At 35.4% G+C, this 25,052-nt stretch overlaps 1 protein-coding gene across 2 annotated transcripts in view; it reads left to right on the forward strand.

The window, feature by feature from the left end:
* Window positions 1–25,052, forward strand: part of TOX (thymocyte selection associated high mobility group box) — a 308,505-nt gene that overhangs the window by 236,388 nt on the left and 47,065 nt on the right. For both annotated transcript variants that reach the window (XM_066379004.1, XM_066379005.1), the window contains exon 4: window positions 24,740–25,021. In XM_066379004.1, coding sequence (XP_066235101.1) covers window positions 24,740–25,021 — 282 coding nt within the window. The remainder of the gene's footprint in view (window positions 1–24,739; window positions 25,022–25,052) is intronic.

Raw genomic sequence — 25,052 nt, forward strand, 5'->3', positions numbered from 1 at the left:
TCTTTTGGCCTGATCTGGTGGTTGTGCAGTGGTTAGAGCATCAATCTGGAATGCTGAAGACCTAGGTTAGAAACACTGAGGTCGCTGGCTTGTGAGCAAGGGCTCATACAGCTTGAGTGAGGGCTCGCCAGCTTGAGCAAGGTGTCACTGGCTTGAGTAAGGGGTCATTGGTTTAGCTGGAGCCCCCTGGTCAAGGAACATATGAGATAGCAATCAATGAACAATTGCAACTGTGACTTATTACTTCTCATTTCTCTCCCTTCCTATCTGTCTTTCTGTCAAATAAAGAAAGAGAAAGAAAGAAAGAAAGAAAGAAAGAAAGAAAGAAAGAAAGAAAGAAAGAAAGAAAGAAAGAAAGGAGGGAGGGAGGGAGGGAGAGAGGGAGGGAGGGAGGGAGGGAGGGAGGGAGGGAGGGAGGAGAAAAAAAAGATTCTTTTGTAACATTCTGTATTCTATCTTGGGATTCCCCAACCTCCAAATATTTTTTGAAATTTGCATACATTAAAGTTTACTTTTTGTACAATAAAGCTCTCTGGGTTTTGAAAAACATTTAATTTTTTGTATTTGCAATTATACTATCAACAGAATAGTTTCAGTACCCTCAAATATTTATGTTGTTTTATTTATTCAACCCTCTCTTCCTCCTAACTGTCTGTTAATCAGTATTTACCAAATCTCTAATTTTGTGTTTCCCAGAATGTCATATAATTGGAATTATATGTACTTGTAGCTTTTCCTAACTGACTTCTTTCACTAAGCAATATGCATTTAAGAGTTATCCATGCTGCCTGACCAAGTGGTGGTGCAGTGGATAGAGCATCGGACTGGGATGTGGAGGACCCAGGTTCGAGACCCCGAGGTCGCCAGCTTGAGCACGGGCTCATCTGGTTTGAGCAAAGCTCAACCAGCTTGGACCCAAGGTTGCTGGCTTGAGCAAGGGGTTACTCATTCTGCTGAAGGCCCATGGTCAAGGTACATATGAGAAAGCAATCAATGAACAACTAAGGTATCGCAACAAAAAACTGATGATTGATGCTTCTCATCTCTCTCCATTCCTGTCTGTCTATCCCTCTCTCTGACTCTCTCTCTCTGTCTCTGTAAAAAAAGAAGAAAAAAAAAGTCATCCATGCTTTCTCACAGCTTGATACCTTATTTAATTGTATCACTAAATAATAACCTCACTGTATGGATGAACTAGAGTTTGTTTATTCTTTACCTATCAAAGGACTTTTTGGTAATTATGAATAAATCTGCTATAAAGACTTGTGTGAGTTTCTTGTTTGGACATAAATTTTCAAATTAGTTGAGTAAATATCTAGGAGTGTGATCATTAACTTGTATGTCTTGTAAAAACCTGTCAAATTATCTTTCAAAGTAGCTGTATTATTTTACATCTCCACCAGTACTAAATAAAGGATCTGGTATTTTTTCTTTTGCATGTGATGTCCAATTGTTCCAGTATTATTTGTTGAAAAGACTGTATTTCTCCATTGAATTGCCTTTGTTCTTTTGCCAAAGATCAGTGACTCTATTTGTGTAGGTCTATTTCTGGGTTCTTTATTCTGTTTCGTTCATTGATCCATGTGTCTATTCTTTTGCCAATATTAGGCTGTCTTTATTACTATAGCTTTATAGTAAGTCTTAAAATCAGGCGGTGTGAGTTCACAAACTTTGTTCTTCTTTAGTACTGTGTTAGCTATTCTAAGTTCTCCACCTTTCTGTATAAACTTCAGAACCATTTTGTCGATATCTGTGAAATAGCTAACTGAGATTTGATTGGGATTGTATTAAATCTATAGATCAAGTTGAGAAGAACTGACAGCTTAACAATATTGAATCGTCCAGATGTCTCCTGTTTATTTAGATCATTAGTGTTTTGTAGTTTTCTTTATAAAAGGCCTATACATGTTTTGTTACATTGATATTTAAATATTTCTTTTTTTGGAATGCTACTATACATGGCATTTTTTAAATTTTAAATTCTAAATTTTTCACTACTGGTATATGAGAAAACATTATATCTTACTTATTATACTTACTTATTATTCCCAAGAGTTTGTTGTTGTTGTTAATTCTTTGGGATTTTCTCTGTAGGCAATCACGTCGCCTTTAAATTGAGACAGTTTCTTTATTTCCAAGTTGTACAACCTTTTATTTCTATTTATTGTCTTATTGCATTAGCTAGGACTTCCAGTACAGTAGGAGTGGTGGGAGGGGACATCTTACCTGGCTTCTGATCTTAAGAAGAAAATATTGTTTATCACTATTAAGTATGTTCACTGTAAGGTTTTGTCAATTTTTTAAAGGTTGAGGATGGCTTTATTTTCTATTCTATGTTTGCTAAGCATTTAGCATGAATGGGTTTGTATTTGGTCATGTACTTTTTCTGCCTCTATTCAGATGATCATATGGTTTTTCTTCTTTAACCTTCTGATGTATTGGATTACATTGATGTGTGTAATTCTTTCTATACATTGTTAGATTCAACTTGTAAATTTTTTTTGAGGATTTTTGCATTTATGTTCATGAGAGCTACTGATCTATAGTTTTCTTGCAGTGTTTATATGGGTTTGGTATTATTGGTAACTCTGGTCTGGTGGTATTAGTTAGCAAGTATTTCTTCTGCCTAATTTCTGTAGACATTGTTGAGAATTTGTATGATTTCTTCTTTTTTATTTTTTAAACTTTTATTGAATTTATAAAACAAACACCAAAAACATAAACAATGCAATTTAAAAATGGGCAAAGGTCCTGAATCAACATTTATCCAAAGAAGACACATAAATGGCCAACAGTCGTATAAAAAGTACCACAACTTTTTATTCACTCATCTACTGATGGACATTTGGGTTGCTTCCAATTCATGGCTAATGTAAATAATGCTGTAATGTAAATAAGGGTGTATATGTTATTTTAAATTAATTTTTTGTGTTTCTTAGGAAATATTTCCATAAGTGAAATCGCTGGGTCATAAGTAGTTTCATTGGTAGTTTTCTGAGGTAACTTCATACTGCTTTGCCCCCCACAGTCCACAGATATTAACCAGTTAAGAGATGTATCATTTTCAAATATGTTATCCCATTCAGTGGGTTGTCTTTTATTTTGTTAATGGTTACCTTTGCTGTGCAAAAACATTTTTGTTTGATGTAGTCTCATTTATTTATTTATTTTATTTTATTTCTCTTGCCTGAGGTGACATATCAGAGAAAACATTATTATGAGAAATGTCTGAGATTTTACTGCCTATGTTTTCTTCTAAGATTTTTATGGTCTCAAATCTAACAGTTAAATCTGTAATCCATTTTGAGTTTATTCTTGTGTATAGTGTAAGAAGGTGGTCTAGTTTTATTTTATTTTTATTTTTTGCATGTATTTGTCTAATTTTCCAACACCATTTATGGAATAGACTATTTTTACCTCATTGTATGGTCTTGCCGTCTTTGTCAAATATTAATTGACCATAAGGGTGTGGGTTTATTTTTGAGCTCTCTATTCTGTTTCGTTGATCTATGTCTTTTTTTTTTTTAATGCCAACATATGTTGTTTTGACTACTATAGTCTTATATTATAGTTTGATATCAGGCAGCATGATTCCTCCAACTTTGTTCCTCATCCTCAAGATTTCTATAGATATTCAGGGTCTTTTGTGGTTCCATATACATTTTTGGAACATTTTTTCTAGTTGTGTAAAATATACTATTGGTATCTTGATAGGAGTTGTGTGGAATCCATAGATTGTTTTGAGTAGTATGAATATTTTAATAATGTTAATTATTTCTATTCAGAAACACAGTATATGCTTCCATTTATTTGCATCTTCTTTAGTTTCTTTCTTCCATGTCTTATCATTTTTCGACTGCAGATCTTTTACACTCTTGGTTAAATTTATTCCTTATGTATTTTATACTTTCTTTTTATGCAAGTGTAAATGGGATTGTTTTATTAGTTTCCCTTTCTAATAGTTCATTATTAGTGTATAGAAATGCAACTGATTTCTGTGTCCTGCTACATTACTGAATAATGATTACTGATAAATGATCAGTTCTAGTAGGTTTTATGTGGAATATTTAAGGTTCTCTCTATATAGTATTATGGCAGTGTTACTTTTTCTTTCTAATTTGTATGCTTTTTATTTCTTCTGCTAATATGTTGAACAAAAGTGGTGAATGCTAAAATCCAATCTTGTTCCCCACCTTAAGGGCAACACTTTTAGTTTTTGCCCATTGAGTGTGATGTTGGATCTGGGTTTGTCATAGATGGCCTTTATCATGTTGAGGTATGCTTCCTATAGTTCCACTCTGCTGAAAGTTTTTATCATAAATTGGTGCTGGATTTTATTAAATGCTTTTTTTGTGTCTATTAATATGATCATGTGTCTTTTATCCTTTATTTAGTTTAAGTGGTGTATCACGTTTATTGATTTACAAATTTGGTACCAACCTTGCATCCCCAAAGCAAATTCTACTTGGTCATAGTATATGATCTTTATGATCTTTGTAATGTATTTTTGGATCTGGTTTGCAGGCCTATAATGCTATGAACTTCTCTCTTAGAACTGCTTTTGCAGTGTCTCATAGATTTTGGTTTGCTATGTCCTTATTTTTATTTGTTTCCACATACCTTTTGATTTGTTCCTTGATCTCATTGTTAACTCATTTATGGTTTAGTAACATATTATTTAGCCTCCCTGTCAGTGTTTTTCAGCTTGTGTCTTGTGATTGATTTCTAGTTTCATATCATTATGGTCAGAGAAGATGCTTGATATGATTTCAATCTTCTTAAATTTATTGAGACTTGTTTTGTGTCCTAATACATGGTCTATCATAGAGAATGTACCATGTATACTTGCAAAGAATATACATCCTACTGCTTCAGGGTTAAATGTCGTTTAAAGCTACTATTTCCTTGTTGATTTTCTGTCTGGAAGATATATCCATTGATGTCAATGGGTGGTAAAATCCTCTACTATGACTCTATTACTAACAATTTCTCCTTTAAGTCCATCAAAACTTGCTTTATATATTTAGGTGCTCCTATGTTGGATACATAAATGTTTATAATAGTTATGTCCTTTTGTTGGATTGCTCCCTTTATCAATATTTAGTGTCCTTCTGTGTCTCTTACAATGCATCCTTTGTTTTAAAGTCTATTGTGTCAGATATAAGCATTGCTACCTTAGCTTTTATTTTCTTTCCATTTGCATGAAATATATTTTTCCATCCCTTTACTTTTAGTCTGTGTGCATCTTTCATTTTGAGGTGTATGTTTTGTAGACAGCATATATATGGGTCTTATTTTTTTATTCATTCATCTATCCTATATCTTCTGATTGGAACATTTAGGCCATTTACTTTTAAGGTGACTGATAGGTATGTACTTGTTTCCATTTTATTCTTTTAACTATTTTTCTGGGGGTTTTTTCTTGTTGCTCTTCTAAAGAAGACCCTTTCACATTTCTTGTGATACTGGTTTGGAGGTAATGAACTCCTTTAACATTTTTCTTTTTTAATTTTAAATGATAGCCTAGCTGGTTAGTCTTGGTTGTAGTTTCTTGCTTTTCATCATTTTGAATATTTTATGTCAATGCCTTCTAACCTGAAATGTTTCTGTTGAGAAATCAGCTGTCAGTTGTATGGGAACTCTCTTACAGGTAACTGTCTTTCCTTTCCTGCTTTTAAGAATCTCTCTTTGTCTTTAATCTTTGCCATTTTAATTACGATGTGGGCCTTTTGGGGTGTTTCTTATTTGGGACGCTGTGCTTTTGAATTTGTATATCTTTTTTCTTCAGCAGTTTAGGGAAATTATCAATAGGCTGTCAATCCCTTGTTCTTTCTCTTCACCTTCTGGTTCCCCTATGATGTAGATGTTGTTACATTTCATGTTATCCCAAAGGTCCCTGTAAACTATCCTCATTTTTTTCTAATTATTTTTCTTTCTACTGCTCTTAGTATGTGTTTTCTGCTACCTTTTCTTGCTGATTCTATACTGTTTTATTCAACTTACTGTCTATTCATTCCAGTGTATTCTTCATTGCAAATACTGTATTCCTTATTTCTGAATGGTTCTTTTTTTAATGGTTTCTATGTCCTTTTTCACGCTGTTATAGTTACCAATAAATTCCTTGAGCATCCTTATAACCATTTTATTAACTTTATATCTAATAAATTAAATGCCTCTATTTCATTTAAATTTTTTCTGCAGATTTCTCCTGTTCTTCAAGTTGGGATTTGTTTCTTTGTCTACTTATTTTGACTGCCTCTTTTTGTTCATTTTTGTGTTAGGTAGATCTGCTATGACTCCCAGTCTTGGTGGAATGGCCTTATGTAGCAGGTGTTCTGTGCGACCCAGTAGTGCAGTTTCCTACATCACCTTAGCTGGGTGTTCCAGAAATGTCCCTTGTGTGTGTTATGTGGTCCTGCTTATTGTACTTGAGTGTTAATTACTATTGACCCATTCGTGCATAAGATCAACCTTCAGGCTGGCTGATTGTGAGGCTCAACCCTAACAACAGCTGTGCAGGTGCTGATCACAGGAAGCCAAATTTGCCTCAGCAGGGTCTGGTGCCTGCTGAGATCTGCCTTCAGATATGCCACTTGTGAAGCCAATTAGATCCCGCTCTGATGTTGTCTGAAGATGGCCACTGGGTATGATGGTTCTGGGCCTCTTGGGAGGGACTCTGGTGCAGATCAATTTCAGACACTGCCTGTGATTAGCCCTGAACAAACTGTTTGGAGCTACAAAGCAATCCACAGTTTGTGGCTGCCACTGCTGGGCCTGGATATGTGCAGGAAGGACCAAGCTGTGCATCAAAGCTGGCTTTTACCAGCACTGGCACGGGGGTAGTATAACTCAGAGTTATACTACCACCTGCCTCTGCCTGTTAGGCTCAGTCATGGAAAGAGCCTCTGGTGGTACTTGAGTTGCATGAGGTAGATTCTCAGTGAGTTACCAAGCAAAGGAGAGTGGTGTTCACTGGATTGATACAGGTTCAAATTCAGTTCCCATGCTGGGTCTGAGGCCAACTTAGTAAATGTTCCAAGGTAAACCAAGCCCAGTTGCTACCTACTGGATGTTTGCACACCTTTGTGGTTAGGTAGGGTCTCAGGGAGTCATGGGGGTGAGGCTAGCAGAGTTTATCAGGCTGAAATGTGGCCATGTGAATGCATGGCTCTGCACTGGTCAAGCATGCAAGGGCAAAATGGCCCCACCCATTCTAGATCACACAGCTCAGTCTGTCCCATGTTCTACCAGGAGCCAGATCTTAGCAGGGAAGGCTACCAAGAGTCAAGGAGATAGGGCTACTGGATGTCCTGTGAGGGACAGGTGCCACACAGTTTCACAGAAAGGTTTGGGGAATGGTCCTTGTCCCAAATCCATAAAACTCAGTTACTGACATCCCTTAGTCTGCCATACCTCTACTCCTCAAAACAGGCAAGTGAATCCTCAGTAGCGTACAATCTCTGCAGGGTGTGGTGACAGGGAGTCCCACAGAAAGAGGGTGCTCTATTGCTTTTCCCAAGCTGATGGAGTAAGGAGGGAAATGCTCCACCCAAGAGAGATGGCATCTGCAATGTGGGAAATGGACTCAGCACAGGTATCCTGGCATCTGTCTCTTCAGCTTTCTCCCCAGAACCACAAACCCCAGTCTCTCTTTACACAATTCTAGTGTGTTTTATCCTCTCTCCACCGGAGTCCAGGGTGAGTGGCCACAAATGAGCTTTTGTGCACTGGCCCTTTAAGAAGGTGACTGTGTCTTTAGTAGACTCTCATCTCTCCTTGGAGGGCAGAATCCCTGCATTTTCACAGTTAAATGTTAGGTGGGCACCTCTTCCTGGCTCTGGTGTTTTGAGCTGGGGAACATAGCATGGGCTTGAGATCTGCATGCTTTTCAGGGGGAAGCTTTGCAGCTGAGATATACCTCCAGAATCTCAGCTGCCACCCGTGAGAGCAAGGCCAGCCCTTTTTGCATATCTGTCCTTCCTACCTATCTCTACATGGCTTCTTCTATAGATCTTTAGTTATAAAACTTCAGCAAGTCTTCAAGTAGTTATTCAGGTTTATTGCTCTATGTTTTAGTCATAATTCCAGTTTAGTCTTAGGAGGAGCTAAGTGTAGCATCCACCTGTTCCACTGCCCTCTTGTTGTGTCCCCTAGTATAACTGCTTCTTTAAATGTTTGGTAGAAACATTCTGGGTCTGGAAACTTAGTTTGGGAGGGTTTTTTTTTTTAATTTTTATTTTATTTATTCATTTTAGAGAGGAGAGAGAGAGAGAAGAGAGAGAGACAGGGGGGAGGAGCTGGAAGCATCAACTCCCATATGTGCCCTGACCAGGCAAGCCCAGGGTTTTGAACCGGTGACTTCAGCATTTCCAGGTCGATGCTTTATCCACTGCGCCACCACAGGCCAGGCAGGGAGGTTATTGATTATTGACTAATTTATATAATATATATATATATAGGATTCTTTAGGTCAGCTACTGCTTTTTGCATGAGTTTTGGTAGTTTTTTTTTTTCATTTTAAGGACTTGTTAAACTTCATCTAAATTGTCAAATTTTTGAGCATAGTATTTTTCATATTATAGGTATATCTTTATTATTTTATTATGTGCTTGGGATAAATAGTAATAATTAATCTTTCATTTCCAATATTGGTAATATTTATTCTCCATTTTTTGTTGGTTAGCCTATCTACCAGTTTATCAATTTTATTAATTACTGAAAGAAACAACTTTAGTATTTGTTGACTTTTTTTTCTACTTTTTGTTGTCCAGTTTGTTGATTTCTGCTTTAATTTTTATTATTTATTTTCTTCTGCTAGGTGCAAAATTAAATTTCTCTTCCTTCTCTAAATTTCTAAGACTAAAGCTTACACTATTGGTTTTAGATTTTTTTCTTTTCTAATATGTGTACTTTATGTTATAAATTCCCTGCTAAGCACTGCTTTTCCTGCATCCCACAAATTTTATTTAGTTATAATTTTATTTTCACTTAATTTTTCTGTAAGTTATTGATATGTTAAGAAATTCTAAATAACTAATTTTCAGTACCTGAGAAATATTTTACTCTAAGTTTTAAAATTTTTTGAAGGCCAAGAATCATGGATTAATTTCACATTAGCCAATGAACTCTGACATGTTTGGTGAATGGAGGCCCCTCTATTCCTTATCACCTGTTAATAATAACTTGGGACCCACAAGAAAGAACTTTTTCATCAGTCTAGCCGATGGAAAAGTTAGATCAAAATGCCCTATTGTAAGTTGGTAATTCCATACCATGATTTCCTGGCATGACAATTATTAGCAAAAGAATCAACCACAATAGACAAAAATCTCTAGGGAAAGCTTGGAGCCTTCCAAAATAGATCAGCAATTGAATTGCTACTGCATAATTCTTTCTGAGCCCAGTTCTTCAGGACCAAACAATCTAGAAACACACTAATTGGTGCCTGGCCATTCAAACTTGGGTTCAAGTACCAGCCATGTTGGAACTACCTGGGAGCTTGTTACAAATGCTGAATCTCAGGCTTCTTTCAAGACTTCTTGAATCAGAATCACATTTTAGGAAGAACCCCAGGGATTCGTGTGCATTTTAAAATGTGCAGAGCCCTGTCTTAGTTAATTCTAGATCTTGATTTTGCTGTAAAGAAATGCCTGGGATGGAAGGATAGATCTCCTTTTGCAGCCTTATCAAGGCAACTATCTCTGAGAAAGTTGCCCTTGAGAGACTGAGGAGGAGAGCCTTGTTCATCTTGACCACTCTCCTTTAGTTCCTCCAAGCCCCAACCAGCCTATGCCCCTAGCACCCATTCTCACCAAGTCCTGGCCAGCGCTTGTGTGTGTATCACAACTAGTGAGCATCCAATAAGAGTTTTGGAGGTGAGAGTGACAAAGGACATAGCCCCCAAAAATGATCTTCATTTCATTAAAAAAGGGGAAATTTTACATATAAATATTTATACTCGTCAACTAAAACACCTCTAGCCTATGAAAAGAGAAATAAAATGTAATGCACTTTTTCAAAAGATTCTGACTTCTGTCTTTTTCAAGAGCATTTTCTTCTTCAGCAAATAAATTGTAACTAGAGAATTCTGTTAGCTTTTTTATAAATGTCATTACAGAAAAATGAACAGGTAATTTTAAATTTAAAAACTGCAGGGTAGATATCTTTTTCATGTTCCCTTATAATAGGCTCTAAACTGTAATGGTGCAAGTGTTTCTCTTTTTCTTCAGTTGATCAATGTAATTGAGATTTTTTCCCCATTTATTGGAGTTGTCATGTGTGGTCATATAATTATGCTAGAGATATTAAATATGTTTCAGACACAAAATTGTAAATACAGTTCAGAGGGACAGTGAACTTATTTCCATATCATTAAACTACCCATGAGCAAAGTGCATTTTTCATAACTGGCAAGAAATATCTTGCCTTGCAGTAGCACATATATTTAACATTCTTTTAAAAGCACTCAATTTGAAATTGCTATTGGGATTATTTTATTATTAGGGAATAAGGGGACAGCAAATTTGCAAGTATCAATGTATATAACTGACGAGTTAGTAAAATTATAATTCTATTCTAAATGACCATTTTGCCAGTTAACCTTGTTTGTTTTTGTTTTGTTTTGTTTTGTTTTGTTTTGTTTTGTTTAAGATGCAAGCTATCATTTTAGGAAAACCTACCTGAGTTAAGATTGTCTTATGGCATTACTTAAGAAAAGTATAGAAAGTATAAATATTTGTGTATTCAAAAGTAAATTCTAATACAACAGCTGTTACAATTATGTTTTAGCAATAAATGATGCTCCCATTTTTATTGTGGTTGCATTGAAATGTTTGGGGTACATTAGCTTAGTAATTATGTATTTTCTAAAATAATTTACCTTTCAATGTCTGGAGCTCTGTTTATGTTGGGCTTTTCTTTTGAACCAATTCTTGATGAATATGTTAGTCAGCATAATATCTCATACACCAATCTCTGTAAAGCTAAATGAAAGAAAACTTTTATAATACAGGATGCTATTGTTTAAATAGTTCTGTTAGTATATGGGTTCAGCTTCAAAATAGGCTTTGAGGCTTTATCTAAGGTGATAGCTGTTCTTTTTGTTTAAAAATAGTCAATGCTATAATTAAAATTTATGGATTACAGTAATAAAATAAATTGAGTATTACTTCTAATTTAAAAATAAATTCTCCTGGCAGATTACAATCTTTATTAACAAGTCTAACCAAGCAAACTTCTCAGCTGACTAGAAATTAATTTTATTTTATTCTTCTTTTTTTTTTTTTTTTTTTTTTTTTTTGCCATATAGCTCTTTAAAGATCAGAAATGCATTCTCTAGGGAGCGCTCATCTACAAATCAGCAAAGAATTAGTCCACATTGAACAGCCACAACACTGTAAAATGATTACTGAGAGGAAACTTCATGCTCTTGAAATACTTCAAGATTCACTATAAAGACTATATGCTACATTTCATTTAGAATCAGTTATTTAACTAGAGAAGAAATATTGGCAAGGCATTCTAGAACAATCTTCAGCCTAGACCCACAGTAAGACTTATGTATCCCCCACTTCACTTGCAAAATGTTTTGTTTGTTTGTTTTTTCTTCTGGATAACATTTCACTAACAAGTGAATAGCACTGATTGACAAGTGGGACAATATAAGGAAAGGTTCTGGTCAAAATTTTTGAGTCGGTGGTTCCATGAAAGCATAACTTATGTAGCAACATTTTTAGTTAATGAAATGAATATTGTAGATATCCAGATAAAAATGATCATTATTGGTATAACCATAAATGTTTTACTTTTATGACCAAATTAAAAAAAAACCAAATTATTTTTGAAACAGGGCCATATTTGGGGACTGATAAGATTGTCTTTCTGCTCATGTAACATCAAATGTTAGTGTGTTTTTTGGCTTCCTTCCATTAGAACAACATAATACTTCAGAATATATTCTGACATATAGACTTGAAACTTCAGACCTCGCCTCTCTCTTAAGATTCAGAAATTAAAACATGTAAAAATCAAATTGCTAATTCCAAAACAGAAGTCAAAATGTTAGATTGCTATTAGTAATATTTTTTTAAAAATATTATTTCATTGTATGTTGAATTTTTAAGGTCTCAAATTATTCTTTAGTTTAGTGGAAGAGCCACATAATTATTTTATTTGTGTTCAATTTTATTTCACACTATCTTGACAAATAATTACTTTTCTGAAAACATAGGAGGTATAGTGACCATGGAATAATCAGGTAGTGTCTTGTGTCAATCATGTTGCCTTCAGAATTAAATTCAGCTTCTTTACATCTTCCCACTGCCTTACTGTGTTAAAAAGCATTCTTAATTTTCAGTGATAATCACCACAATTTCAATGCAATGTAGACACACTCCTGGTTGCAGCATTATTTGCACATTTCAGTTCCATCTGTTTCATTAGTCCCTTGCTCAGAAGTCATGCTCCTTCCTCTGCAATTCTATAGCCATATATTTTTGGTTACAGAAATTAATCCCCTCTGACCTATATTATAGTGTGTCTCCCGACACTATGAATTCTTCAAGTGCAGGACCGTCTTAACTGTTGTTTTTCCCTTAAGATCTTTCATAATTCCAGGACAGAGTAAGTGTTCAGTAAAATATTTCTAACTGTATTTTCTTCCTTAGATATCAATGCATTAAATTCAATCATTCTAGGTTCCAGCTGCACTTTCCCAAGCAAGCTTTTCTATCACCCTTTTTTAAAGAAGATCTAATAACATCAGATCATACACAGAGTCAATAGCAAGGGTGTTGTTGTTATGAATGGGCTTTGAGGTCCATCAACCTGTGACAAATTTCATCTGGTCACTAAATATGAAAGAATCCCCTCTCTGGGCCTTTGGCTCTTCACAGGTGTGATGGTCTCATGTAATTATCATGAGGGTTAACTAAAGCAATGCAAATAAACTTCTTGGTACTGTGCTCAAAATCAAAGTTGGGACCAAGTATTCTACATTATTAATAAAAGAACTTAAGACCACAATTGCCAAAGGTTAGCTAGCAATGAGCAGTTGAAGAACCTGACTAATCTGTGGATAATTACCTGTTTGTTAGGTATAGCCCAGTTCAAATCAGATGTGCTAAGTGTGGTTTCCTGCAGAAATAGATTTAAAATGTAAGAGTGGTTTTGCTGATACCCAAACTTATTTTAAGTCATTATTACGTAGGGTTACAATCATGCAGAATTAAGATCTTTAAAATTTTTTGGACAATAATCATATTTTAACATATATTGGGTGGATGTTTAACCTATAAATGATAGATTATTTAAATTATTAATTTTAGTGCTTTAAAATTAGCCTCTATTAAACCTAATTATTGGTTAAGTGGGTGTAATGTTAATGGACATCGAAAGATCAAAAAATTGAAGATATTTGTCCAAATTAAAACTAGAGCATATAGCTCACATATTCTAAAAGAACATGTGTGCTTCTGTAATAATAATTTTATTATCACCAAGTTACAGGATAGAGTTTAAATTATGACCTTTATATCAGCAGAAGCCATGTATTAAGGATTAAAAACCTACTGCTTTAACTAGTCTAGTTAAAGACTATGGCGTGATACATTCTGAGCTCCAACTTTTATAAAAACCAGAGAACACTTCTAATAACACTTTTCTAATTTCATGGTTCAGTGCACAGTCAGTAAAGATTTAAATAATTCAGAAAGAAAGCCTATTCTCTTTCTTTATTAGAACTTTGAGTCAGGCAAATTCTTTGATATTTAATAGGTTTTTAACCCTTTTAATAACTTTTTATAATGAAATTTATTGGCAGTTGTTTTAAAGTAAAGGGTTATTATATTAGCATGAATAGCCGTCAGGAGTTTTTATGATTAGTTTTGAGACCTTGACCTTATATGACTCAAAGTGTATAAAAGCATAAATGAGTGAATAATGTTAATATTAACTAAATTATGTATACCCAGAAATATAGAGAGTATATAAAACTACTTCCGTCTCATTATCTAACCTGCTATAAAACAATGGCAGACAAATATTTAAATGTTTTAATTGTTTTAAAGAAGCTTAAGGTCACTTACAGAGTCAGATACTTTAAAAGAACTAAAAGGCATTGTAATTTTCCTAGACTGATTTTTACCAAGTTATTAATACTATACTCCATAAAAGAGGATTTCCAACCTTTTCCTATCTTAGTTTTATGCTATTTTAATGTTTTATAATATATTTTAAAAGGATTATTGAAAGATTTCCATAATAAAATAGTAATTTAAAATTGTGCTTTTTTTCAAGTCCCTAATAAGTTGGGAGCATACAAATACTCTGCACAGGGAAGCTATCTGGCCCAACCAGAATATAAGGTTTTAATTATTCTTGAGATGTACTTTTAAGTGAATGTCATGTGTATCTAATGATTTAAGAGCCTCTCAATGAACTCAAATATCACTTTTCTGAACTGATGTTAAGAAGTCAATATTCCACTTGACATCTCCACTTTTACTAACATCCTATTAGCATTCCAGTGGAAAGTATGAAATTCAGTGTAATGTTCAGGTTTAAATATAGGTTTAAAGAATCATTTCAGCTGACTTGTGATGCTATAAATTTACAGAACTAGTTCTCATAGGTAAACCACAACTCCCATAGGGCATGTCTCATAGCATTTCCCAATTTTATTATCACCTATCCTTTCAATCCATTCTTTTTGTTTTAATGCACACAATCATTCTAAAGCATTTTGAAAATAAGGCACATTATTCAGTACCTTTTCTAGGTACATCAAAGTGGAGGGGATGTGAACAGACATTAGTGTGTTTGAATATACTTCAATAAAAGATAATAGCCCTGTGAGACAAACCACTGCCTTAACTTTGTAGTAAAGAAGAAGACACACCTTCTACAAAAAAAAAAAAAAAAAAGAAAACCAAAACAAAACAACAACAAAAAAAACGCGTTCATTGATTCTAATCACAAATAAACCCAGTAAACCCAGAGTTGACTTATAGACTCCTATTTCCAGAGGTGTACAATTTTATAAGAACTGCTAATTCAGATGTTTTGGGAACCACAGGGTAGAATAGCTAGTCCCTCAAACTTTTAAATAAGACAGAGCTTTTAGTTCATGAGCTTTCATTTCTTGCCATTAACTGGAATTATGAGAGATGCTCCCCTTGTCAATTAATAGCTGAGCTTGCCTGTTGCACAATGTCATGTGTCCTTTAGTTGAGCTGGGAAGAAGAACCGTTTCAAGGGCACACAGAAGCACAATGTCGAGTTGGTAATAAGGATGTTAATAGTTTAACAATAACAGTTGGAGACAAATAGTGTTGGCATAAAGCCATCAGAAATGGGTGCCTCAATGTGAGGCATCTTTCCAACTGTGTGATGAAAAAGCATAACTATACCCCATAACCTCCTGGCCTTTATCATGATCCAAAGGAAAGATTATCTGTACAGAGTGATTGAAGAGAAGGTATACTATGAACTGGAATACCTTTTATTCATTAAATATTTTGAACTTTGCATCTACCAGTTATCCTATTAACCTTGTTCAGAGAACTATTAATATGCAGGTTATAAGTTCAACCTTTATCTGCTCTATTTACTTTTGCACAGTGAAACCCAGTGCCCTGTGATATAAGGTGCCTAGCCTATCCCAGGGAAGGTCTCCATGACCACAAGCTTTTAGCTTCCAAAATGCTTGGTCACAGCTATTTCTGTGGCTCATTGTGAACTAGAAATAGTCAGGAAAAGAGACTTAAAGATGGTAACAAATGATAAACATCAGCATTTTCCACAAAAGGTGATGCATATGAGCAACAACCTCAGCAATAACTATGTTTGGCAACACATCTTCATTATTATCCCAGTTAATTCTCATCATCACACTTTAAAGCAAGCATTTAAGGTCAGTATATTCTCTCATATTTATCTCCTTAGAACTTATCATGGTCCAACAAACTACATTGAAGACTTATCATATTACTTACTTCCCCCCCACTAGAAAGTAAGCAGCCTAAGAGCAGAGATTTCAGTGTGTTTAGTCACTGTGGTTTATCTGGTACCTAGAACAGTTCCTGGCACACAGTAGGTCCTCAGAAAATATTTGCTGTTGAAAACTTGTTACCACTATTTACAGAAGTTGGAAAAGTTACACAACTCAGGAGAAACAGAGCCAACCTGATGATATCCTGAGCAAGGCTCCTTCACTACAGGACACTACTTCCCACCTAGAAAAAGGGGGAGAAAGAAATAAAATAAAATGGCTTTCCAGTTCTATTTATAAAAATGAATCCAGGTGCATACAATAGGGCAACTAAGATGCCTCTTTCTAAGGGATGTGACAGAAAAAAGAAGTTGAATTACATAGAGGAGGGCCAGCACCTGACAAGGGCGCTGAGGACATTGGGAAGTGGGGGTTCTTCCCTCCACCTCTGGCTTTCTGATCTTTGGTTCATTCCTGGGAGAGCATATGAAGATTTAATTAATTAAATTAAAATTTGGTCAAACGATCATTAGCCAGTGTAAATTTTGACCATGAGTTTTAAAATGCTCAATGACATTTTCCTCTAACACACCCAATCCCGAGTAGTAAGTATATCGTTCGTAGAAAAGACCACCATGAAGGAGAGACCACAGTCTGAAAGAGGTGGATGGTCAGGCATTATGGAAGTTTCTGTGAACATAAGCAGTGTTTTTCAAGGTAGTTTTAATCTTCTCCAAAGATGTAGTTCTAGAGAGTTCTATCTCCTCCAATACTTGTGTCCTCCCATTTGGCAAACATCTAATTAATTGTGCTCCAGAGTTCTTGTTTTCCTATGCTAATTAGTTTTATAATGACTGTTTACCTAACTAAACTATAAATATTTCATTTTAATGTATTGTAAAGAAATTGGAGCCTTATGTGTTTCATATTGTCTTTTGGAAGGAAAGTAGATTCCAAATGTTAAAATCAAAAACAGTTTTGTTTTTAGAGCTTTACAGTTGAAATCAAGATATCCTGACCCAACATTGAGGATAAAAAGACATTTTCATATATTTCTTTTGAGCCTCATTTTTCCTAATCTTTAAAAATATAGCATGTGCTTCTATATGTATTTTCCATATTTCCTTTCTTTTGACACTAAGTATCAGAATTCAGTGTCAGTAGTCTAATAGCAAAAATGTTAAAGATTATTTAAAGTACACATTTTTGTAAATAATAAATAGATCACACAAGGAGGTCACGTAGAAACAATTTATTTAATTTGTTTGGACAACAAACAATTTAGCTTGCTCTTGGAAATGCATTTAGGAAAATAATAAATAAAATTTGATTATTAAATTTACCACGCATTTGTTCTGGTATATACATTTACATATTAATTGAATCCTGGCAAAAATATGCAATCAAATTGGGGAATTAAATAATATCAACATTTACATTCTTCTCATAGCCTCTTAGAGTGCATTATTCCTAAGAAAAATGGAACTGCTTAGCCTTCCTGGCCTGATTAATCATGCAAGGCAGGATGGACTACCAAAAGCAAGGCTCAGAAGTCTTTATTTAGATGCTGGGGACAGTATGTGTTTGATAGTGTGTATAAAAGGAACCGAGAGTAGGCACTTGTCACAGCCTAAGCTGGCAGGGTCTCCTCCTAGCCCTGGGGAAAGCACTCAACAGCAAAGGGTGTCAAATGCTGACAGGGGTAAATAGAAAGGCTTCAGAGATTCCTCACGTTCTCTTGTTCCTGTGCAACTGGCAAACTTCCAGGCCTTGCCTGCAAAGACCACAGAAAGTAGCAGCTGGTGAGCCACATTAGCAAATAAGGCCTCAGGCCTCCCCATGTTCCAGGCTCTGTTCACCAACTGCTATTCACTCAAACAGCTGGATCAGAGCGAGCCAAGATGTCGTTAGGGTTTTATGTGTACAACTGTTTTGATATGGATTGTCTGCTAGAGGCGGAGATAATGATAGCTTTCAAGGCTCACATGTTAGACTGGGAAGGATGCTGATATTTGAAAAAAGAAAACAGACTCTGGAAAGATTGTGAAACACACAGCTTTAAGCACTGAAATGCAGGCCTTCCGTTGTTCTGGTGCCATGCAATGGCACAGTTTTAACACTCTGTAGTTACTAATACAACTAATGTTCCAAGGGTGTATTTTCTTTTTTTGGTATTACAGTTACACCAATATCCTACTCATTTAAAAAAATAATCCAAGATAAGAAACCTGGGTAATTTTTTTTTTCCTTTTCAAAGAAAATGCAAGGGAAATAAAGGGCAAACACATGCTAGAACACGTATCAGAGTGCCTGGAGTTTCTCACATGAGGGCTGTTCTCAACCTGGAGTTCTTATCAATATAGGTAATTGGGCAAGAGAAGACAGGAATGTGGTATTAGCATCAAGCCATGGATTACCAGACAGGTCATAAGGGAGAATATGTGATATCTGCTTTGGTTTCCTAATTGATTTTAACTGAACTTTTGCTTTCCATTAATTGGAATAAGATTTTAAAGAAACTCAAATGAAATCTTCTCTTTATTATCATAATCTTTCTCCATTATTTTAATTGACTTCTTTTTCTTTTTTTTTAGTTTCTGTAATTATAGAACAATATTCTGTAAAATCAAGGGAAACAGTTCTGATTTTAAAAACAGTAATAGTAAAATCTAGCACCCATTTTCAATCGATTGTGTTTCCCCAACAAGGAGACATATATTAAGAGCAATTCAAAATTAAAATGCCAATGACATGCAGGACTTTTAGCTAAGAAAAAAAATGAAGTTGATGGGACTTGAAATCAACAAAATGAGAAATATATACATTAGAAATTGCCTTTGAGTTATTTGAGTCCTGAGAATTTAGCAAATATAGTTCCCAAAAGATCAAGGATTTCTGATACTGTGCCTGTGAAGCTAGTGTCATTAGTACTAAGAGTACCTAGCCTACACATCTACTCAGTGTACCTCAAGAAATGTTTAGTTCCCACAATATGCTAAGATCTATGCTAGATACTAGAGCAATGATGTTAACAAAATAGATTCTATCCCTGCTTTTTTGAATTTAAGATCTAGTTAGAGTATGCCAGTTAAGATTAGGTTCAGCTGCATACAATAAGAAACTCAAAATGACAGTAATTCTAAAAAAAAAAAAAAAAAAAGCAGTTACTTCCCTTTCACATTAACTACCCCCACAGCATGATTGGACAGGCTTTGGTGGCTCCATGTCAGCCAGACAGTAAAGCACCTTGTGCTTTCAATGTCCAAAGGTCCAAAACATTTTCCCAAGCTCTAATCACACTCACATTTTTACCAGCAGAAAAGAACAAAGGAAGATGAACCTTTCCCTTTAGGGAGATTTCTCAGAAGCACCACACAGTACTTTCACTTACATTTCATTAGCCAACACTTGGTCATATGGCCGTACAAAGTTACAAAGGAAGATAAGAATGCCTTCTGTTAGCTAGGTCCTTGGCTAGACAACTAAATACTGGATATTGGAGGCCTGTCCCTCAGAAGAAAAGTATGAGTGTTGGAGGATACCACTTGAAATTTTCTTTTCATCTTGTCCTATAATAAGCTTGCAGGAAAAAAGAAAAAATCATAAACTAGTTATACTTAGTTCATATTTAGGCATTTATTTTTTTCTTTATATAATGACTAAGCACATATTTTTTAATACTTGAAATAGCTAATGTAATAAATTGTGTACTAATCAAGATTACTAGAGCCTGACCTGTGGTGGCGCAGTGGATAAAGCGTCGACCTGGAAATGCTGAGGTCGCCAGTTCGAAACCCTGGGCTTGCCTGGTCAAGGCACATATGGGAGTTGATGCTTCCTGCTCCTCCCCCTTCTCTCTCTCTATCTCTCTCTCCCCTCTCTCCCTCTCTGTCTCTCTCTCCTCTCTAAAAATAAATAAATAAAAATAAAAAAATAATAATTTAAAAAAAAGATTACTGTCTAGAAAGAATATATGTATTAGATTAATAAACTTAACAGTGGTGCCCCATAAAGAAGGTATAAACAAATAGCTTTGACAGTTCAGAGTAGAAAGGTACTTAAAGCTTTGTAGATAAGCTATTTTTAAGTTGACTTTAAAATATATTTAGGATTTGGATATGAAAGTATAATGAAAAGAACACAAATAAGTAAAATAGTCATATTTTATTTCTGCTTTAATCTCTGCTGGTAGAAAGATCTGAGATCATTTAGCCTCTCCCATCCTCAATAAACTTGAACAAACCAGTCATTTTTCTACAGGGCTACCTCAAAGGAGAATTATAAGGCTCAATAGGTAAAAATACTGTGCAAATCACACATCACTGGGCAAAGTAAGGTTTTTTTGAACTGATTTTTTAAAATTTGAGACAGCAGATGCTCAGAAAATGAATGCTAGAAGAACAGCATAGACAAAGACACATGTTCAAGGGGGAGAGACATAGGCAAAGAATAGCAATTAATTGGGTTTGGCTGAACAATAAAGTGTGTGAAGAACAGTTATAGGGAATAAGGTTATTTGGAGTCTTCAATGGCATGCTGGAGAGATTAGACTTAATTTGGTAGGCAGATATCATTAGGAAGTTTTTGAGCCTGTAGCTCATGAAGATTAATTTTGCAGTACTCTTCAGAGTAGATGTAAAGAGATTCTTTTTAGTTAAGTAGCTATTGTAAGTGAAGAGGTCACGAAAGCCTGAAATACATGAATGGGTGTGGGAATGAAAGGAAGGGCAGATGGGAGGGATATTTTAGAGTAGACTCAATGGAACTCACAGGAGTTTGAAAGAAAAGGAAAAAATAAAAAATTACTAGAACATTTTCAGTAGATATAACATGGAGAATGAAGGTATCATCAATAGAAATCGGACACATTGTACAAAATAGGTTTGAGAAAGAAAACATGGCTCATGTTTTTAGCAGAGGTGGTGGCCAAGCAGTAATGTCTAGCAGGCAGTTACAGACCTGGAGTTGGATCAGAAGTGTACATTTTACAGTAAAACATTTCCCATAAACAAAGTCATGATGAATCCTAGCTGCATAGGGGAAATGTGAATCAGAAACAGAATGTTAGGGAATCATTTAGGGGTGGGGAGTTATAGGAACAAAAGATGTCAATAGAGGAGTCATGAAGAATCAGAGAAAACAGCAGTTGTTATGAAACATGACTTAAGTGAATTGCTCACAATAAGTTAAAAATATTACAGGTTAATAGGAAATAATATTTTGCAAGTTGAGGTTGTGTATTTGACATTCAAACCTGTGTTTAAGCAATATCTCCCTAGAAGGAAGCCAGTAATCAAAACACTTGCTTACCATCGTGAGCTAACTATTCTTATTTGCCAGTAATCAGACTCCATCCAGCTCAGTTTTCCCCATATTATCCATTAGGCAGATTAATCCTGAACTGACTCCTGTGAAAGCAAGGTAAAATGAAAATACTCCTCTTAATTCACAAATGTCACCATGGGTGTTAAGATCTGACTATTTCTAAGTGCAGCTGAGAGCTTAGAGAGGAGTGTTGTGCTCACCACCCTCTAAAGAGGAAAATTGTTCTTTGATTTGGTGTTAAAGCTGCTGTCTGACTGACCTAACACATTGGTGACAAGATATTTTCAACTAATGAAGAGTCTGTTGAAAAAGAGGTGCCCTGTTGAGTACTCCACTGCCCCTACCTGAATTGATTCTTTACCACACTTTCGCCATGCCCACCTCCTTCTACTAACAGTACAGAGGTGGGAATACAAATTTTAGTATTTAGAGATCTATCCACAATATCAATTAACATAAGAAAACAATCAAAAAGGTTATAAAATGACGGGAGTGATAGGTGCTATAAAGTGAGATTGCTTTAGACTTTTGAAGACTTGTGGTTATAGCCATAAATCTGGAAATTATATGTCAGTTAATTTAAAAACCATCCTCTGCGCTGTCATGTTAAAAACCAGAATATTTCTGAAAGAGTGAGATTAAGAAGTGAGCTCCAAACAGGTAAGTTACAAATTATTCATGCTTTGTAACTTGAGGTTTATGTGGAGAAATAATGGTGTCAATTAGCTAAGTACTTCTGGAAAGATAAGTTAGTTAAAATAGGTTTTTGTTAGTAAACATTTTTAATTTACAGGATTATGAAAATGTGTTCTCCTACAAATATAAATGTTTGAACATGCACATGAGTGCATTTGTTTGGTTCAGGGTTGAGAGAGGGGCTGCCCAGTGTAGGACAGTTCCCATATGGGCATCTGTTACTCTCTGCTCAGAGTGAGAGAACTGTTCCTTATAGGGTTTGAGAAAAAACACAATAGGACTTCAGGATATTAGAGAGTAGGACTGAACAGAGATTCAGTATAAACTGCCTCTTCTGTATATTTTTAAAAGTCAGTCCTGATTTTTATGGTAACCTCTGTCAGTGGCACAACTTTAAGGAAATCTGTGAAAACTAGTATTATTTCATATGGAAGGTCTGATTATAAAAGTTATGGGAAAAGCTAAGAAGGAAAAAACTATATTGTAAATGTGAGTGGGGGAACCATGAATGGACTAGATAAAAACGATCAATTTGGGTAGACATTTGACATGGTGAGTTTATTATTATTTTTAGTTACTATATCTCTTTCTATGGGATACATAAAATGTTGAATCAACTGCTTACTACAGTAGGAATTATCAAAGACTGGAATTGAGAGGTGTAGATTTTAACTCCAACTCTGTGGCTTGGAGAAGTCGTTTAACTTCTCTGGCTTTATCCATATTTATCTGCTTGTTTATTCTACAGACATTCAGTGAGCTAGCACTATGGCCTCCCCCTAAGATTCCTCTTTTATAGTAAGAGAAAATGTCACTAGGCATCTCTGAAACTCTAACATGTATCATTGATTAGGAATAACTACTTAGTATGGAATTTCATAAAAAAGATGAACTATGTACTACTTTTGAAGGATTGGAGGAATATAGTTTAAATTATGGGGAAAAAGTGTTGATTTGTATTTTTCTGAAGTGAGAAACAGGGAGGTAGAGAAACAGATTCCCACATGTGCCTGACCAGGATCCACCCAGCATGCCCACTAGGAGGTGATGCTCTGCACATCTGAGGTGTTGCTCCATTGTAACAGGAGCCATTTTAGTGCCTGAGGCAGAGGCCATGGAGCCATCTTCAGTGCCAGGCCAACTCTTGCTCCAGTGGAGCCTTGGCTGCAGGAGGAGAAGAGAGGGATAAAGAGAAAGGAGAGGGGGAAGGGTGGAGAAGCAGATGGGCGCTTCTCTTGTTTGCCCTGACCGGGAATCAGACCTGGGGTTTCCACACACCCGGCCGACACTCTACCACTGAGCCAACCAGCCTGGGCCAAAAGTGTTGATTTGGACTAGAAAAGCAGAAGGTACAATATCATGAGCCATTAGCAAGAAGAGCCAGATTTTAGGATATCTAGAACTGAGTCTGTAGGTGAGGCCAAGTAAGGGCTGGAAGGGTCTGAAGGGGTGATACTAATAAGAGACCTCCTAGTATAGACAGTGAGCCTAACACAGAAGAGACCTCCTTAGTCAAAACTTCAATTTCAGATGAAACTTACTAGAGAGTATTGGTAGAAAATGATTTTATTACCCCCCCCCAAAAAAACAAGAAAAAAACAGAAAAAAACAATGTTATTTAATTGACCTTTACAATATTTCCAAGTCATGATAGCATTTACAGACAAGTAATTACTAGGCATTCTGACACCATGTGGGATATTATTTTTAATGAAACCGAGAAAGATAACCTTATCACTTTATTTTTTTTAATTCCAGAATGTAATGATAACTATATATCCCTTTACTGCTTTTTATTTTTTGTCTATTTTTTCTCTCTTGTTTTACAAACCAAGATCTGCATAAAATCTTCAAGCCCCTTCAGAGTGAAAAAAAAACTGAGCTGCTTCTATAAGCACCACAAAATATTCCCCATTTTTTAAGTTTAAAAACGCTAGAGAAATGTTAAGTGAAACCCACAATACCCCTCTTATACAACACATTTGACCTCTAGATATGTTAAGAGCTTCATCCTCCAATGCTTTTAATTCTAATCCTTGCAGAGATGAAATTCATTGCTTGAATTACAAGAGTGAGTCTCATTAAGGCTAAAAAGCAGTGACCCAGATAGCATAATGGATTAATATGGTGACCTTGCAACTTTAGAGATTGACTTTCAAATATGACTTTACAAATCACTTCAATAGTCAATTAATCAATCAGTTAATACCAACCTTTGAGTGTTCTCAGTTTGTAGGTTAGTAGCTCATTTTGGCCATTACTAGCTATATAGAATTAAACTGAGAACCACAGTACACTTAACTCCCAGAACCTTTCTTAATAATCACAATAAAAGAAAGGGTTTTATGAACTGCTGTGAATGCTATAATGACTAATAATTATATGATTTTGACACTCTAATAAACATCAGCACTTTGAACCTTATACCATAAATATTTACTAGTGATATATTTGTTTCATTAGTAAAGAACTATAAATATAATTAATCAGCTCTTGATTAATGAACTGTGATGTTGACTGAATTCTCAAATTCTTTTCTTTTGGTAACAGCAGCTTTAGAATAATATTGTTAGAATTATTCTACTCTGGAAGAGAGGGGTCGGAGAAGGAATGAAAAAGCATTTGATTAAGCAGGACATCCTATAGAATTTTTAAAGTCTAAGCAATATTTTGAAAAATTTTTCCAGAAACGTGTTTGTGAATAATTATTCCTATCTATCTTTCTTGTAGATGCAAGATATACGGAACCCAGAAGGAGCTCAGTATAGCTCCCATCCCCAGATGGCAGCCATGAGACCAAGGGGTCAGCCTGCTGACATCAGGCAGCAGTCAGGCATGCTGCAGCATGGCCAGCTGACCACCATCAACCAGTCCCAGCTAAGTGCTCAGCTTGGACTGAATATGGGAGGAAGCAGTGTCCCCCACAACTCTCCCTCTCCACCTGGAAGCAAGTCTGCAACTCCTTCCCCATCCAGTTCAGTGCATGAAGATGAAGGCGATGACTCCTCTAAGGTAGGACTGGGTTATTTTTTAGGACCTGTAG

Source organism: Saccopteryx leptura, chromosome 3 (genome assembly GCF_036850995.1).
Source record: "Saccopteryx leptura isolate mSacLep1 chromosome 3, mSacLep1_pri_phased_curated, whole genome shotgun sequence".
Lineage (NCBI taxonomy): Eukaryota > Metazoa > Chordata > Mammalia > Chiroptera > Emballonuridae > Saccopteryx > Saccopteryx leptura.